This window comes from Pagrus pagrus (assembly GCF_965226575.1).
Source record: "Pagrus pagrus genome assembly, chromosome: 8".
In the NCBI taxonomy this organism is placed as follows: Eukaryota; Metazoa; Chordata; class Actinopteri; order Spariformes; family Sparidae; genus Pagrus; species Pagrus pagrus.
The window spans coordinates 22157371-22177333 of record NC_140192.1 but is presented as its reverse complement, the minus strand read 5'-3'; the positions used below and the strand labels follow the sequence as shown (position 1 = coordinate 22177333).

The 19963-nt window shown below is 40.0% G+C and overlaps 1 protein-coding gene across 2 annotated transcripts in view; it reads left to right on the top strand.

The window, feature by feature from the left end:
• Positions 1-19963, top strand: part of edil3a (EGF-like repeats and discoidin I-like domains 3a) — a 118880-nt gene that overhangs the window by 71023 nt on the left and 27894 nt on the right. For both annotated transcript variants that reach the window (XM_084359278.1, XM_084359277.1), the window contains exons 5-8: positions 5001-5182; positions 15085-15240; positions 16235-16379; positions 17563-17747. In XM_084359278.1, the coding sequence (XP_084215404.1) occupies positions 5001-5182; positions 15085-15240; positions 16235-16379; positions 17563-17747 (668 nt within the window). The remainder of the gene's footprint in view (positions 1-5000; positions 5183-15084; positions 15241-16234; positions 16380-17562; positions 17748-19963) is intronic.

Sequence of the window (19963 nt, the reverse complement as noted above, 5' to 3'; positions counted from 1 at the left end):
ATACATTTTTGTACAGACATTCAGGGTTCCCAGAGGATAAATCCTAAAGACATTGGTGATCACCCCGACTTTCCCTCTAGCGCCACCAGCAGGTCCAAGTTTTCACACATGTTGTGACAATCTCAACATCTACATCTGTGGTCCCCAAACAATGCTCTGTACTCTTGAGCAAGACTTTTATGTTTGTTGCTAAGTAGCAAATATTAGCATGTTAACACCCCTCACCAAGATAGTCTGTACATCTGTTTAGCATTAGCGTGTTAGCAATTTAATTTTGAGTAACTTTGCATATTGGCATTAGCATTTAGCCTAAAGCACTGATGTGCTTAACTAGTCAAGTTAATATAATTTATCATGTTTTAAGGTAATTTGTCATTTTACAACACAGAGTTGCATAATGAAATAAACATTTGTCGTATGTTCATGCTACACAAACATAAGACATATATACAGTTATTTCTATACATTTATTTACATTCATTGTATACACCCAGGAAATAATTCAGTAGTGCATTTTATTTATATGTATTAACAGCAGCAACAAGAATGTGATGATAATCAAAATTAAGTATATACATATAAACAGCCCTGTATCACATATCACAACATAAAAAAATATACAAAATAGATTAACCAAAATCACAATATATGCTACTGTATGCAGATTGTCAAACATAAGTGAAGAGTTGGATCCAGCAGGAAGTTAAGCAACTTTAGGTACGATCAGAGAGGTAGGACCTGAGCCACAGGACCTCCTCTCCAGTGTGGAGACCTGGCTAATGAACACAAACAGGCAGGCACAGCATTTACACACACACATGCACATGGAAGGAGAAGGACAGAAGAAGAGAGAGAGGAGAGCTTTCACGCGTTGACCCATTCGTCAGTTTTTTCTTAAACATATTCAATGCATCGTGGCATTTCAGAGAAGCATTTGTTCAACTTTCTGCAACACCTAAAGACATGTTTCCTTCCCTTCAGATTTGGGTGGAATTGATTGCTCAGCCTGTTAACATACCCAAAGGTTTGAAATATATGTATATTGGTTATGTTCATAGTTATAGCTAAAAAGTTATGTAACTGGAGTAATCAATTCTCATCAAATGCTCCCTTGCCCAAAGCCTGTATGTTAATATAATTCAAATTTGTAGATATTTTGTTGACATATGACCTCCTTCTTTAGGGCAGAACGGCACTTTTTTTCACTCAGTGTTAAAGAGAGAGAGCCACAAAAATATACAGTACAGATGTCCATTGTCTCTGAATTACAAGGATTAGGCAGGGAATGCTTAAATGCAAATGTGACTTGGATTACTGCAAACAGAGGTCATTTCAGAAAGTCCCAGCCTATGATCTGATAAGAAAGGCCCCCCATCCTTCTGCGCCATGCGTCGAAAATTGGATTACCGTGTCTCAAAATGGAGGCTGTTTATCTTTTATCCTTTCTAAGACTTGAAGTTCATCCATCAGAAAATCAGAAGCTTCTCATAGCTTCAGCAGTCAGCTACCACATCCACCTACACCACCCTCTCATCAGTCTGGAGGCGATGAGTCACACATAAGAAAGAACTAGTGAAGCAAGAGTAATTTTTCCATAGTGCAATACGTAAACACATCTCTTTCAGTACACACACACACACACACACACACACACACACACACACACACACACACACACACAAACAGACATACAGATATACTCTTTGCTCTCTCCCAGCCTCCAGTCGATCCCCCTGGACTGTCCTCAGACATTACTCACTGTCTCCCCAGCTCCCTGTTGCCTAGAACCCCGCTGTTTTAGTAGCTGGAGAAGTCGTACAGGGGTTGTTTTCATTGTTCCATTCTTCTCTGACTCTTGGCTTTATTCTGTGGTGAAAATCTTCTCACAGCTCTCAGCGCTGCCAGTTTCATTGTCTGCTAGAATGTGTGTGTGTGTGTGTACTATGTCTCTCTGTGTGTCAGTGCTGAGTTTGAAATGCTCAGGTGTTTTGCTTAAATTGAAGTTGAAGACGGCATCAGAGCCTCACGGTGACCATAGCTCCAGGCTACCCCTGAAGGCTGGTTTACATGGACACTTACAGTTCAGCCGGCATGAGCAAGCAGCGCCTCTGGCTGAACTGAATGCTTATGATGTGCCCTTATTCTTTTGGGATGCATCCAAATCCCCTCAGCTTTCCCCACACTTGTGGTTTTTAGGCTCTTAACACAACCATTTAATTATCTGTGACCAGAGACTCGCTGATGGGAGAAATCAAATGAGTTGTGTAAATTTAATCAGATCCACCACTCTTCACCAAAAGTGTAATAAATTATGTGCGTCCTCTCTTTGATTAGTCATCATCGTTTTTATCCCTGTTGTCATTAGAAATAAACAACAAGAACAGAGTGGGAGGAATCCCTCCCACAACATATCCATCATGAACTGGATGCAATTGTGCATCAATGAAATTAAATACAGTATCAATGATAATCTCTTTTCCTTTGTAATATTAAACTACCAAAATACATTTTCAGAGCAAAATAAAAGTAAAAATGCACACCCTACTACTGTAAATGGTCTATTTGTTTTCATTTCTATGTTCAACCTCAAAGACTTTCGACTGTGACAGACAAATAAGGTCCAAAATTGCTATTGCAGGTAGTTTTCTCCGTGTAGCCATACTGTAGATTTTTATAATAGAACTTGATACCAGACCCAAAGATGGTGCCTATTCAGTCCAATGAGAATTGCTCACCTGGAGCAAAGACCAAAAAGGGTTTTCTAGCTTCTGTGTTTCCTTCCTCGTCATGTGGACCACTGAATCTGTCGTGTGTCTCCCACTGGCCCCGCCCACAAGTTCACACTCAACCTATAGACTTTACTTTGTGATGACATCAAAGATTTTAAAATTTGCTTTTCTCAGCTCGAGAAAAGTTTTGCAAATGTAAAACCTGCATGGATCAAAAATTCATAATAGAAAGAGTCATTGCTCTATGGGGACGATCATTTTTGGGTGGCAGGGGAATATTCCGCTGGGCAAAATCGGAACCGAGGCTAAATCCACCACACGCTGCCTCACCATTAAACTGAAACTGTCCTAATAATGTTCTGTAGACTTGATAGGCTATATTTAGCCACTGTCAGTGGTTCTTCTCTGGGACATGTCTTGAACATATTTTGTCATGGACGTCCAGGTTTCTTTGGATGTTACCATGAATTACTGAAATTCTGTGAAGCCAAGTTTTTCTTTAACAGTGAAAAGAGCAGCTGAGGAGTGGGCAGCTGCAGAAATGTATAATTGCATATCATGTTGAGGTAGGATATGTCTAAGATATGTCTAAACAAAAAATGCTTTTCTCACATTTATGGCAACTACAGTTTTGACTTAGACAAATTAAAACTTCAGCATCTGTCACCACTAAGGCAGCACATCTGCAATCAAGCTGTGATGTAGTTTAAGTTAAAGACACACCGTGGGCTAGAAGAAATGCGATGATGCTGGGGGTCTTTACATACAGCCTGTTTAGCAGAATTCAAACAGACCTTGTGTCACTTCTTAGATGCTTTGTTTTCCTTTAAATTATACAACAAAACCAATTTTGAAGCTATTTGTAAGTGAATGCGGTTCATATTACTGCTTGAGGTTTGAGTGATATCCAATGGAGAGGCAATCTCATTTACAATCTCAGTATGACGACTCTTTAAAACAATTTACTCAGGCTCAAAGATTCTGAAGACCTGCAGACACGTCTGAGTCTCATTTGATGGCAATACGCCACAACCGTTTGGAGCTGCAATTCAACCCCAGTTCAACTGTTCGCAATGTTTTCTTGGCACACCTGAGTCCTCAATTACGATGCCTTTCCACAGACTGAGTTATCTTATGATTGGAGGCAAACTGTACAGCGTGCATGCATATCCCATCCTAATTCAATCCATACTGAGCTGGTGGATACTCACAAACGGATGTGTATTGATAAAAAGCAGATGTTTTTTGTGTAAATGAGCAATTACGTCAATCCCATTTGGGGAAATGTAGCAACTTTTTTAACTTTCAGATTTATGCAACAAATTTGTATATTGCAGCGTGCCTTACATTTATCTATACCACATGGAAGTATGTCCCCTTTCCATCTGTTTCTTCTCTATGTTTCAATTCTGGTGGTCTCTGTGATTATTAGATTTTCCAGGAGTTTTTTTTTTCTTTTCTTTTTTTTTAATTGAAACACAAAGAATAATTTGTTTTGCAGCAAATTCAATTTCTCTATTGGACACTTTCACCACAGGTATTTCTATTAAAATTCTCCTGATGTGCCTGAACATAACAATTAGGATTAAGAGGGAAAGCAAGCTGCTTTAAGAAGAAAGGAAAGGGCTTTTGTTGGAGACATTGCTATCATGCCTCCCTACTTTAATACCGCAGCCTGTAGGATGTTCAAAGCTGTTGACTTTGGGGATGATGCTGTCCAGAAGTGGCTGCAGCTCCTCTGGTGGAAGCCTGAGGGCTTTGTTACTGATGGAAGAGATGAAGGGGCCGCCTGTTAGTCCCTCGGATGTGGACAGCATGAAGACAGAAAGGAGCCTGCCCATTGACTGCTGGGACACAGGAAGAGTTTGCCATAATGGAAACAATTTGGGGGGGGGGGGGCGGCTTTGTTGATGAATCAAAAAAAAGAAAGATTGGAGTAAGGGTGGACAAATCTTTGATGACCTCAAAGACGGGGTCTCAACGGGAGACTGTGACAAAGATACAGGGACAAGTGATGGAAAAGTGGCACTTTTAATGATGTGTCTCAGTAGAAGACACTGAGACTGAGATAAACAAGCATATCTTCTCTGATGTGGCGAAAATGAGGAAGAGTGTTAGACGAGATGTGGAGAACAAAATCACTGACATTACAAAATGCGGTCTTTTGTGGTATTTTTTTAAAATGCATTCCATAGACTGAGTTTCACATGTGTGTGACTGCGGAAATGACATGAAGGCTCATGTGTCCCTTCTCTCCCTCCCTTCTCTCAGAATGCTCTGGAGCACTGGGCATGGAGGGCGGCATAATCTCCAACCAGCAGATAACAGCCTCGTCCACCCACCGTGCTCTCTTCGGCCTGCAGAAATGGTACCCGTACTATGCACGCCTCAACAAGAAGGGCTTGGTCAATGCCTGGAGTGCTGCCGAAAACGACAGATGGCCTTGGATCCAGGTAAAAGAACAGCCACAGGACAGGGGACACGCAAAGCCAGGCCAGGGCCAGGCACGACAGTCACACTCTTAATAACAGATCAGCTTTACATTTGATTTACATGTAGATAAGCTCCCTAATGTGTGACATCTTTTGGTTAGTATAAATTGGCGAATGTGAAACTGCAGCTGCTTAAAGTTTAGAGTTAATTACTGCTACTGTAAAATTCATGGCTTACTTACAGCTAATAAAGAGCAATAAAAAAGTGTAAGCGGGAGGAAGAACAGATGCAGGTGTAGTCAGGTGTGAGGAACAATGTGAAAGATAACTGTTGTCATCTAGTGGCTGTTGTGTCTCACTTAAGCAATATTACATGAGAGGGTGCGTTTTAACCTCATTTGAGAACAACAGTGATGCGGTCACGACCGAGGCACTGACATTAATACGTTCTAGAGATGGTGGAATTTCCCAGTCTGAATAAGTACCAAACATATACAGAAGAAAATGCTTAGCTGGCTCTGTCTTTTTACAACTAAGATATAGCTGACTTTTTTTCCACAGACAGATTCAGCTACTACATCCATGAACTTCTAAAGTATAAATCTAGCTAATAGAGCTGCTCGCCCTGCTGGTCGGCACAGCTGACGGAGAATGCAGGAGCGTCTTACATCAAGGCTGAATAGTTTGTGTGTAAAAAGTCCAGAAGTTGAAATATTTATAAAGACCTAGATGTGATCATTTCCAAAATTCACAATGTGTTTTTATCGAACGAAATATTTATGCTGCAATCCACATTTGTTTGTGTTTAACCTTTCAAAAACTACATTTTCACCGTGGTCACAAAACCAAAACTGTTTCCTTTCTGACTTTGTGTCCCACACTGTATAAACGGGTTGGTCTAGTAGCAATCAAACAGCACCATAAATAATTTTTCATAATAGTCAAATAAGGCTAACTCATGAATCTGATGAATCACTTAACATTGTATAAATCTTGTTGATGAAGGTTCTCAGTCATCCAGGTCATGGTATTTCTAAGTGCTGTATCGTAGGCAATTGGACTTGTTTCAGTTTCTCGAAGACGTTTCACCTCTCATCCAAGAGGCTTCTGCAGTTTTAACTAACTGGAGGGGAGTTGCAGGCTTTTAAACTCTGTGTGGGAGTGACCTTACAGAGTCGTTAAGGAGACATGTGAGCTCTGAGTTTCAGAGTCGTTAGGGCCACTTGTGGGTCGTTGACCCGACTGGCCCACATGTGGGTTGCTAGGGCTAGGTGAGCCCAGGTGTGAATGGTTTTTAAGCTGTCTGGGGAGAGAACTCAGTACTGCACTTAGAATTGTATAAATCTGTTAGAGAGCTCCTGCAAATGCAGTGCTTCAAGTTCAAGTTCTGAAATTGTATAATTAATGTTCATAGTTATCAAACAGCTGATAGAAATATCCAAACAGCGGGCATAGCCTATAAGACCCGCCGTTGTTTTGTGATTTGTCTTCATGAATAAAAACCTTTCAAAAACATCCCACTCCCGGATTTTTTCACAAATCGCCTGCATTGTATAACAATTAATATTTTGTTCTAGCTCTGGCAACTAGTTAGTTGAGCTGCCATGCTGTTTTGAGCACATTTTAAATGTCAAGTTGACCAATCAGATTGTGTGGTCATAACTACTTGTTGTATATCTTGTGTTAACAGTAGCTCAACCGTGTCATCTGTCTTTTTTTTAATTAAGTTGTGAAAGGCGCACACATATAACTTATACACTCAAACTGAGTTTGGCCTATCGAGTTTCCCTCACAACAAAACTACGCTGCACAGTAATTATTCAATGCACTGATGCTTTGTTGTATCTTATGTAGATTTAGATCTGCAAATCACTATGATGTCAAGAGAGAGACTCGATGTATCATTTTACACAACACTCAAGAGCAATATTCGCCGTAATTGACTGTTATCCACAAAAAAAGATTGAATTCAGTTTAGAGATTGAGTGCCTCTTCTTTGTCCCTTTGTGGTAAGTGTTTTGGAGACCACCCAGGGGCCCTCATCTAAAACCGCTCGATGAATTCTGAAATGAAAAGAAATGAGATGTTGACAAGAGCAAAGCATTGATACAAGCAAGTCTTCTCTAACTTCGGCTTTGTTAAAGTCGACTTTCATGCTGGGCCAATTGTCAGCGCTTACTGTCAAAGATAGACAGATCAATAGGCTGCCTGGTGGTCCTGAAATATTGATGCACATCATGTTTGGGCCGGTTTAAATGCAGAAAAATCTTTTAAAATGTGTACTATTAATGAAGCTGAACCCTGGGAGCCTATACGGTGTAGGTCTCTTAAAGTAATTGTATTGGAGCTGCTGCAGTTCCCTCACCTGAAATGAAATGCCTTGAGTGCATCAACACAAGACCTTTGTTGAGCTGATAGTCAGGATTTATGTTAAGTAAATACTCATACATCATTAGCTCGTGCTGAAACATCTATGGCATATAAAAACACTGTCAGATGAGCTATGATAAGTCCCCTTCCCTCAACTCCAGTATGAAGGCTTGCTCCAGTCCTGATGACACTCCCACAGATAGAAAGATAGATACACAGTATAAAGAGTTAAAGTGATTAGTTATTTGGCTTGTTAAGTAATTGAGTATATATTTTTTTTCCCCGTTACATTTCTGTTACTCTCGTGTCTCTCTCTGATGAGAATGCCAACAGCAACCTTCGAAGTAGGCTGTTATCGGACACATGAACCGTGAACAAAGTATAATAGAAAAACATACAACAGCATGACAGCGTGATGGAGAAAGTAAAGTTGTACCTAACAACAAGAGAATAGTAAGACAGGGCGAAAATGGATTCGTAAGAAAAGGGAAAAAGGAGAGCGAGTCGAAGAAGCAGCCGACATGAGTGAGAGAAACAGAGCCTGGCACATGGAGAGGCAGAGGAGAACGAGACATAAAACATTCAGGCGGTTTGTTTGACTTTAATGATGCCACGTGGGATGTTGCGCGGGATGCTGTAGGCATTGTGTGTTTCTACAGAGGGCCTGGATAATTGGGACGCGAGTACAGAGGTGTACAGTCGTGTCAGTGTTTTGGGATTATGCTAAGAAGTCGCTGCTTTTGTACTGCAAGGCAATGTGGAGTGACTGTGTTTGCATGTCAGTCAGGTGAAACAGGTTGTACTGACGAATGACAACCCTATCAGGATAGGGATCAGATCTGTCTGGCGATTCGTAAGGTTTTCTCTGGTGCAGTTTGTATCTTTGGATGTCAGCTCCCTCACCCTAAACCACAGCAAATGCATCAAACGTAGAGCACCATACTTTGAATAATACATCAGAGAAGGATGAACAACACTCACTGTATATGTGTTTGTTTGTGTTCATGTCGGTTCGTATGTTTGTGAAGTGTGGGTGTGTGTGAGCTTTCGGTTGTTCACACATCTGTGTAGTGCGAGAATATCAGTTTTCCACAGCCTCGCCACGACTAGCTCACACATAAAATTGCATTTGAACACTCAAGGGAAATATGCTGCCAGTCTGACCAATATCAGCAAAATATAGCTCCAGCCAGCTAAGTTAGAGGACTGGAACAATCCAAATCACTTCTGAAGGCTGAGGGGGTCTGTGCATAGTTTTAGGGAAGATAAACAGTTAATGACATGACATTCAAATGCAGATCTCCAGTGTGCTCACATTCGCTGACGTGCCGATATGTATTAGGGATGCTCCTAATGGCTCACTTCTTGTACTCAGACTTGTCGACTAGCCTACAAGTAAGAAAACACTAAGAAAACAGTCACAATTGAGCATATTTTAATCTTTAAATCTAAAACATTGTCTTAAAAAAAAATGCATGCATTTAAGAGCAATTTGAAACCGTTCTTCACCAAATCACCAAAATCATAAATGCATAAAAACATCTTAGACAGACCAGTTAACTAGTGCTGTCAACATTAGTAATGGATGCTTATTTTGAAAGCAACAATATGTAGAAATTGGTATTTTGCACTATTTGGCGCCCCCCACAGTTTGTTAGTGCAGCACCACTGTTGTAAATACAAATCCTAGGTCAGACGTTTGTCAGACGTAACGTACTGTAGGTGATAACTACAAACCAAACTCATTGCCTCATTACAATGTTATGTCTTTAAGAAAGCAACATTTGACAAGGAAGACATGGCATTTCAGTGCAAATGATGTTGATATGTATTTTTAATTGTGTGACTTGATAAAATAATAATGACACGTTTAACCAACTGGTATTTCTGATGCCTTCTAGCAATGTGGGGAGCAATGTTAAGTTAACTCATGGCACACATCCCTAGTTTATATCAAACCTGCTCAAACTCTAATTCTCTGTCTGTGAAGATTATTGCACTTATTGAAATATTCAACTTTACAGTCCGTTTTGTGCTTTGAGATGTGACCCTGAAAAATGTCTTTCCATTATAGCTTTGTCATTGATTGCAGCATGACCGCAAGCATTACTAATTAAATGAAGTCTTTGGAAACGTACACTGCAGTACAAAAAGAACATTCCTGCACAACATTTTTTAATTGAATGCTCTCAAATGTCCGACAAAATCTTCTGAGACAAAAATAAGTCAAGGTTCTTGAGCCTAAACTCGATGCAACCACTTTATGACATTGAACTTTTGCCTTTACTTTATCACCAAACAAATGTCCACTAAAAGTACTTCATCTGTCTTTTACAACGGTCTACTAGTTGTGACCACCTCTACTTAGGTACAACTGCTTCTCTCAAAGGGATGCGGCTGCCTAATCCTGGTTCTGCAACAACATCACAACAAGTGATGTTATAGGTCTACGCTTTTAAAATCTCTAACATTCACAATGCGCCTTTACCAATAACATGATTTCATATCACTAGCTCCTACTGTTAACTGATACCACATTTTAGCCATTTTCGGCTCAGTATTGGCTGCATTTTGTTGCCAGTAGTTGAACAGCGACAGACGGGAGCTCCGCAATTAAATTAAAGGCATTATTTTGTGTTATTTCATTTAAAATTCAAGTAACTTTATGTTTACTTTATCTCTTCTTTTATCTCCCAATGTAGCCAACTCTGATTTTACATAGATCATGTCAGTGGTTAAAACAGTTTGCTAATGGAAAAATGCTTATTTAAGCCTAAACATGATTTTTGATTAACTTTTACCAAGTTGTTTTTGTGTCTAAACCTATAGATCATGAGCACAGCGTTGTTACAACATAAAATTGAAAAAAAAAAAAAACGGAAAGCTGCAACATAAAAAAAAGCAAAGCTTCACCATAACCGTGGTTTGCAGCCAACATTTATTCTTGCATTTGTCACACTTGATGTGACTGCGGTCAGGGTTTGATTACCTTACACACCAAAGATCATACAAGTCAACCATTTAGAAGGAAAAAACAAAACGCTTATCTAATTTGAGTATGTGTTCATGTGTGTATAGAAAACGAGAGCACAATGAAAGCGATAAGGCTGTTAAAATGTGTGTATATGTATCAGAGTGTGTATGCTTTAACATGCTTTTTTTCCCATAGTGCCACAGGGCTCTTTGCTATTTTCAAGGACACAGGGCAGTATAATTGTTACAATGCTGCTTCAATTCCCTCAACAGTTTTCATCTCGGTGTGTAATCAACAGAAGATTTTTTTTTCACTTTATATGCTCTTGACCTTTTGTGTGGTGTTCTTGTGAGGTCTTGCTTGTTGGTATGATTATATTTGGTCATAGTTAGCGGTCTTGGCAATATGGACTGGAAGCTAGCCACTGTGTGGTCTGTTCCATTTCACCCAAAGGCTGTAGCTGTAAATAAATGTGTCTTTACCTCTTTGAATAAGGCTTAATGAGCTCTGTGGAGGATTCAATGGTAAGTTTAAAAAAGTTGTATCGTGTTGTGCTTCATTGTGGCTTTCAGGTTCTGATATACTGTGGCACTAGTTAGTGAACTAGTCCCTTAAAGAAGCATTGCAACAAGACAATCCTCTGACATGAAGAAGTGAGGTTTACTTTGTGTAAGGCCTGCAACTAACTAATTTTCTCAATTAGTGAACTGCTGTCAATCAGATGTCAAAAAATAGTGAAAAATTACAGATATAATTCTCAAGAGCCCACAGTGACCTTTTCAAATTGCTTGTTTTGTCAAACCAATGTAAAATCCTTAAAATAGTTAATCATTACACAAAGTGTATGACAAAGAAAAACAGTAAATAGTCAAATCTGACTGTTTCACATCCAAATAAAAAAAAAAAACACAAAAAAAACCTGAAGGCAAACAACAAAAGCACTGTAAAAACCAGACTCTGCACAGCTTAACACAGCCTTCCTTTGTTCACTGTAACTCAAGGGCTGCCTCATTTTAAGCACATTGAATTATCATTCTTAGCAACTAATAGTATAAATAAACCTGTTATCTCAAAGGGCCAATGGGAAATCAAAGATATGTTTGTCAGGGGCACTATGACCTAAAGTAATTGATCTTAAAATTACCCTAGAAAAACAACTCCGAACATACGAGCCATGCTTGAAAATTGTGTTTCTTGAAGCTAGTAAGTGAATTACAGCTACGGGATGCATGCTGAACATTTTCTCTCAGTAGTCAATGTTTTTCGGAGAGAAACACAGTTATATAACACAATGCAAACAAGTGGTGTTGTCTTTGTGCTTCAAATGGAGTTAGAGAGCAGACATGACTTGATGTAGATGTTCTTTTCTTCAGAGACTCACTCATTCTACCCAGAGCACTTCATACACGAGATACTGCGTGTTTCAGGAAAAGGTGAATTGGTGAAAGGGTAAGAGTTCACTCTAAACTTCGCCCTACAGTGTTCCTTCGAGCTCTTTTTTTCACAAAGTCTCTAAAGCAAACTGAGAGAGTGCAAACAAATGCCAAGGATACACAATTCTGCAACTTTGTGTTAATTTACAGCCTAACTCCAGAAAAGTTGGATCAAAAAGGCAAAATGTCAATAAAAAATAAAATGCAAACAGTTTTACGAAGTGTTCCCAACCCAATGTAGTTAGGTTAAACATCTTTATCACGCACATTGATAAGGACCTGCATTAAAATATGCATAGTGATCATGCTGATTTTTGAATAAATAGTCTGAGTCATGGTAGACTGTTTGCCTGTGTGTCATCAAAATTTGGGTTAATCTGCACAATGCATTCAAGATTTACAGCAGTGTTTTGGGTCATGCAAATATGTTATGTCCTAAATTTAAAGTGTTGTAATCAGTGCTTCACATTTTAGCCCATTCTAGCAATTTAGGTGAACTCACTGAGGCATTTTTCTGGCAGATATTTCAAACGATGTCTCACTCAAATAAATAAATGCATCTCTATTAGCGCTGAGGTGACGAACGTATGTTTCTGAGTGGTCATTAAAAATGTGAAGGATCACCCCAATTACCCCGGCAGTGGCCTTTTAGTGACAGAGCTCCTAATTAGTGCGAGAAGTATCTATCTCTATGGAGAAAACTGGGGAGGGCATAGAAATGCTGCAAATGAGAACGAGTGGGTCATCGCAGCTCTGAGGCTATAACAAGGGTCCTTATGTATAATTAACTTGGTACGTTGGTTTAAGGATGTTTGAGAAGTATGTGTAATTGAGTCTTGTCTCTACAAATGGAAATTAGAAAGGAAATCCACGCTGCAATAGAATTATTTAACATTACCTCATTATTTTTGACAGTTCAGACGAGGTTTGTGAACATAAACAGTTCCTTTCTTGTGCTGGATCCGTGAGCGCCAATACTCTAATCTGTAATGTCCTGAGGAGACACACAGTTTTTTCATTAACCAAAAAAAGGAGAGTATGACTTAGTGGGCTCAGACTTTCTGTTTGAGCTTTTGCTCTCAAATATTTTACTTGTAAATTGCCTTATTTCATAGTAATGCTAACATCTCTGTACCGGAAAATGAGCTCAAGCCCCCAGAATAACATCCTGAATATGCTCACATTGTCAGTAAGGTTTCTCGAGGATCAGCACTGAAATGGTTCATGTTCTTAAATAGAAACTGAATTCAGCTTCACAAACTTAATCTGAAATACAGTCTTGTTTGTTCGCAGTATCACATTAACTTTTTTTCTGTCTGGAATACATATTCTTAAATAGGAAACGGTAAGTATAAATGTCCAACTCATAGGAGTAGAGTGTGCCTTTCTTTTATAGGTTTGCCCATTCTAGGTTAATGGTCCTTTCCTTAAGACTTAGTCAGTACTGTATTATTGCCACCCTTCTGTTCCCCAGCTATGGAAGACTAGACAGCTGTGTTTTTATAGTTTGCCAGTAGGAAAGCTAGTCGAGCCAAAGTGTCTTCATTTCTTGAAAATGAAGCAACTTGGAGTGAACCGGGTGCCAAAATGATTAATGAAGAACTGTCATCACTGTTTATTTGCTTTCTCTTACTTGTCACAGACTCTGTGACCCAAGTAAGAAGTAACAGTAACCCAACACAACACCTCTCCTCAGTCAACGCAGTCTTCCTCATGTTGTTGCAGTGAGCGGTCATCATCAGCCAACCAAAAAAAAGGAAAACTAGAGACCCTATTTTATATAAGCTCCCCAAAAGTACAGGGGATTGAGCCACTTTTGTCGTCAACCTGCAATGATGGGTTTAGGTCATAGAGTGTAGAGAAACATGGATGTCACATGTAAAATCATTCATAGGTCTCCTGGGCTTGCAGCCATTATGTAAAAGCAGGCTATTCAATAGGCAAAGATGTGGGAGCATGGGTGGAGATGGGGAAGCACCAACTGCTTTGTATGACTGCTTCGAAATGAATGGCTCTTTATCCTTTGATATTTTTTAATTGCGACCAAGTTACACAGTAAAAGACCAATAGAATGACTTCTGGGAGAGATGCTGGTTCTTTATGGAAGGATCCTTTAGGAGCTATCATGTGCAGCTATTAGTGATGATGCATTGTCTCTACTTTTGGCCACTTAAATGTTAGGTTTAGCAAAAAGGTGAGGACCCAGATGTAGACACAGCAGGTGTGAAAACAAAACAAAAAGAAGCTTTGTTAACAAAGTCAGAATCCCAAAAAGTTGAAATGCAGACAATAAAAGGCAGGTGAAAAAACCAGGCTAAAAAGAATCCAAGAGAAAAAAATAAGAATACAAAACTTGGAACAAATCAGAAAGCCACAGAGGACAAAAACAGCTGAGCGCACATGATGAGCCAAATGCAGGATCAGGGAACAGAAACAGGAAATGCACAATGGACACCAGAGGGAAGGGATGATAACAGGCTTAACACCGGCTTAAATACACAGGGACTGATGAACTAACAAAACACAGGTGTACCCAGAAAAAAGACAAAGACAGGAAGTGGATAGTAAAACATGCCACATCAGGATGCAACCTACAACATAAAACAGGAATTAACAGAAGTAAAACCCAAAACCATGACACTAAACATGAATTAAACATACACATATTAAAACCCCCAAAACCTGCTGTTAATCTGTGATAGGAAATATGTGGATGTTGTCACAAAGCTATTATGCATTTTATCAAAGTGACCTGTCAGTCAAAAACATGTCAAAGAAAATGTTAAACAGGTGTGTGCTTGGATTATAATGATCCTTCTCTGTGCGCAGGATCTATAAAAGCATTCATCACTTTCGTAGCTTTTCTTTTCCTCTTTGCTTTGCATTGGCACCATATTGACAGTCTGCACAGCTTTGACAGACTGGATCTGGAGCGTAAGGATTGATTAAATGTTCCATTTGATCACACGCTTTCTGAATAAGATGGATGGCCCTGACAGAAAAGATACAAGAGAGCGAATTGATTCCCATGACTTGCATGCAAGCATTGCTTGTAAGCGCACAGAGCCCGAGACACACACACTCAAACTTTCTTAAAAGCTTGAGTGTTTAATTTCATGATTATGCCTTTTTTTTTGGTTCCACAGATAAACCTGCAGAGGAGAATGAGGGTCACAGGCCTAATTACCCAGGGCGCAAAGCGTATCGGCAGCCCGGAGTACGTCAAGTCTTACAAAGTAGCCCACAGTGATGATGGGAAGACCTGGAGAACATACAAAGTCAAGGGCAAAGACGACGATATGGTGAGACAAGCTCAGGTGTACACACCCACTTCCGTCCCTCCACACTTTTCCTTCAGCAACTCATTCTGTTATATACAGACAAAGACACACACATGCCCACACTCACACACGTGCAGCGACGAGAGACTGCACTCAGTCAAGGGCAGAGTGGAGGACGCGATGAGATGGCTTTTTAATTAGCTAGCACACACCGGGCCCATCTTGCTGCCCCTTACCCCCCTCCTCTTTTATGACTTCTAGATTGAATTTTTATACTATTTGGGGATGAACAGCCACTAAATAGGCCACACAGCGTTCTATCATCCCTGACAGCAAACCACGGCTGTCCTCCATTCAGCTGAGCTCCAAATGACCCCGAACCTGCAAACCTCTCGTCAGATTTATTACATGGAACAATGAGTCTGGAGTTGAATATTCTGTTTGTTCTTGTTTGAAAATTAGGCGCACAAAAAGCATGATTGAGTGTAAATGTGTGTAGTATTTGTAGTATTTTTTGAGGTGGAAGTACTGTACCTGTCCAGTACGACTTGTCAGTGTTTCTTTTCATATTGACCTCCTGCTACCCAGTGACAGCTTCTATTTCCTGCATCACATGAAAACACACTATTCTTTCTCCCCCTTACTTTGTCTTCTCTGTAGCCATCTCTCTGCACTCCTCACAATGCAGCGCATCAGTCACTGGAATCAGCCAGTTTCTGTCAGACCATCTAAGGTCAATTGGATAAAACGCTTAGAAGGTATAGCGATATAATTGGAGCCCTAATTTAAAACACACCACTGTTCTTATGAATTACAGGCTCAAATGGTGCAAGAAATTGTCTATTTTTCCCTGTAATTCTAGCTCATTGACCTTGAATGACAGCAATTTGTTGAGTGTGGAGTAGACACTAGAGACAGTGCCGAATAGACTAGCCACATTACAGCAAAACTGATCTGCTTCACCATCCTCCCCACCCCCCACCCCCGTCTGCTGTTATTTCATCCCCTCCAACAGATTTTCAGAGGAAATGGCGATACCAACGCTCCTTCAGCCAACTCCTTCACCCCTCCTATTGAAGCCCAGTATGTGCGCATTTACCCCCAAGTCTGCAGGAGGCACTGTACCTTACGCATGGAGCTGCTCGGTTGTGAGCTAACAGGTATGTGGGAAAAATGCTGTCTTGCATGGGCATGGAAATTAGGGGTGCTGAGGGGGCTGCTGCACCCACTGAAACAAGGCATGATAAAAAAAAACATCAATTAATAAAAAAGTGTGATGGAGACTACACATGATAAAAAAAAAAACTCAGCAATTCTATGTTTTTTCAGTCACGTGTACAAATTACACTGTAGACTGGAGTCTCGCATTACATATGCACATCTCCACTATGAAATGTATCCTCGCCGAGCTGCATTGTTATACACTATAGGGCTGTGTTCAGCTCTAAGTATGTCAGTTTACACCTAGCATTATGTGTCTTGACATGTCTCCTGTCACCACTTGTGATCGGATCTCACGTCAACGCTCTAAATGCAAGTAAACATGTGTACCGCTGGGACAAACAAACACAATGGTTTTTACTCAAGTAAAGAAATTGCTGAATGTATCACGCATGCAGGCCAGAATAACTAAGAATTTGTTATAGTACAAAGTATATAAATGTTCTCCTGGCTCAATAACTCACAAAATTGAATGATTTTATAAAGGAGTCTGGGGCATTTCTCTCCCTCTTCATCTCCTTGCTGTTATTGACTGTCAGTTGCTGTAACTGCTTTGACCTTGTAGTATGTTGGTGTTGAATTTGCTGTCTGCTACAGTGCAAAAAGTTATCAAATTGTTGTAACATGTTGTTCATAACTCTGAGATAAAAGTTATCCTGGCTATTTAAATCAATACAGACTAACATGAACGTCACACACCATTCACCATGACGTCATTGTATAGACCGACCTCTCAGCAGCCCCGACTCTGACTGATTTCCAGCTTCCCTACTGACTTGCACATTGCAAATATTCTTTCTACATCATATTTATTTATTTTATACACTCACACACACACACACACACACACACACACATTTGAATTTGTACACGTCTTTTATCTTTTATTTTGAAATTACGGTTGTATTTTACATTTTTCATATTTTGAGGTCAGTATTTCTATTTTAATACCTATGCAGTGCTTACTTTTTATCTTTCTTTATATTTTACCAAAACACCAAGACAAACTCTGTGTGTGTGAAATCTTATTTAGCCATAAACCTCATTCTGAATGTTTGTGGAGGGGAGGAGCTATGCGATCAGCAAGGTTAGAACAAATCTGTGTGTGTTTGTTGTTGCCAGGCTGCTCTGAACCGCTTGGAATGAAGTCAGGCCACATTCAGGACTACCAGGTCACGGCCTCCAGCATCTTCAGGACTCTAAACATGGACATGTTTACTTGGGAGCCTGGAAAGGCTCGCTTGGACAAGCAGGGCAAGGTCAATGCTTGGACGGCCGGACACAGCGACCAGTCACAGTGGCTACAGGTAAGACACTATCTGAGCTAAATCTCTTCTCTGTTGTCATTACTGTAGAGATTCTATCAATATACAGTATTATCAGGAAATGAACAACAGACTGCCAGGCTCTTGCAGATAACTGGCTTTCACTCTGCTGAAGGATTAGCTCTTACCTCCCTGGCATAGTAATTGATGGTGAGTACACTGTAATGCATGCCAATGGATTCAGTTATATTTCATAGGGAAAGACTTCATTGATCTGTACACTGTAAGTTGAGAAGAAAATTATAGCTTGAAATCCTACCTCTGTTAGCTATCACTCAGTATTATTCTTAGAAGCAATCAGTAATAGGTAGTCATTTCTTTTCTTTTTCTTTTTTTTCCATGCCAGTCTTTTTAAATTCAACACCCACACGGCCTGTGTTGGAAGAGTTTAGCCTTGTTATCTTTGGCTGCAGCCCAGCCTTTCTATCTCTATGAAAACAGCCAATCTCTTTGTTTCCATTACAGTAACTGATGACTCAAAATGTCCCCTGAAAGGGACAAGGCACGTCTCTAAGTGAACATTTACTTTCTGCTTAACAATATGTGAGATTGATGGAGGCCTAGGGAGTTTAAGATATATATCAATCAGAATGAGTCATGCCCTCACGTATGGCTTCATATATTGGATTTTTTTTTTGTTCTCTTAAGATAAAAGGCAGTAAATGGTCCTTGCTTTTAGAGTAAGGAACCACATTTTGCTGCAAGCTGTAAAACTGATAGCATTGAAGAAACTGTGATGTGGATCATCTTCTCAGGGAATTGAAGATCAGAGGGATTGCTTTGATTTCTTGGCCTTTCTGCTGCAGTCAAGCCATGCATACCACCTCCCCAGCAGTGACACAGTTAGCGCTCTGTAGTCACACCGACCCGTCTGGCTGTTATTAGATTGGTCGGGGCTTGAGTCAGATATGTTTTTTATTACACTGAAAGCTTTTGCCGAGGGTGAGGGTATGCACGGCTGTGTGGCGAAGGAGACAGGTACTTAGACAGGCCCCATCCAGACCAGGGAGCTCGGCTAAGCGAAATTGATTGCTGTGGGTAAAGGAAAACTTGTGGTCTCATATTACATGCTGTGCAGGCAGGAAAGGAGAGACGCTACAGACGCAGTGAGAAAATCAATGGCTTCCTCTGCCAAGGACCATTTCTGCGCACACAGGCATATACAATATCTGGCTTTTGAAACGCAGACATTAAGAGTTATATACTGTAGAGTGCTCTCTCACATTTATACTGATAGAGCTGTTGGAAGTGACCAATTTTTATATTAGTGATCTTCTTATATGCAGTTGTTGAACTCCCACAGTCAGTGTCTTCTTTATACTGGTTGCCATGGCAAATAATTGATTTTCAGTGACATTACTGAATGACTTTAAACCTCACAGACTAATGGAATTAATCAGCCCTAATGACAAATTAAGTATTCCTATTAATCAAGACAACTGCTCTGGTGTTCAGTGGACGCAGTGGGTAACTCTTTACAGACACTGAATGTCAAACTGGATAACGTTATGCACAGGACTGGGCAAGATATTTCAGTTTACTGTTGAGTCATGAGCTGACTCAGAGAGCTTGTTTCTTTTGTATCACTCTGAATACTTATTTATCAAAGGATCGTTCCAGCCTTTCATCAATATACAGTATAAATCTACATCCAAACCGTTTTGTCTTGGTAGTAGTTGTATACCTGAATATGTATTCTAGTTGGTGGTCTCTTGTAATTTTGTAAGAATCACTTCTCAGTTTCAGTCTAACAAGACTTTGACAGTACATTGAATTTCATCATTTGAGACAAGAGATTAAACTGACATATTTTTCCAATTATTGCTCATGCCAATCATAGAAATACACAGCTCAAACATGCTTTGGATCATTTCATTTTCTAGCAGAATTGATACTTAAGAATAGAAAGTTTGTGCCACAAAACGTGGTAAAATCCAAGGAACAACACCAAGACGTGGACATGTTTGGGGGCTGTCCAAGAGGAAGTTATTCTGGCCTGACAGTAGATAAAATTACACAGGGAGAATCAGAATCTTTCAAGATGTTTTCAAGAGAGGAGCTGAAGCTGTCAGACCGAGCTGCCAAGTGTTCCAGCTGGCATAAGCTGATTAGTTAATTATGCACATTAACATGTCCACATAGCAAAGAGAAATTGCAGTGACAGGAGCGACTTTTAATTTCACAGTGTCCCTCTTAAT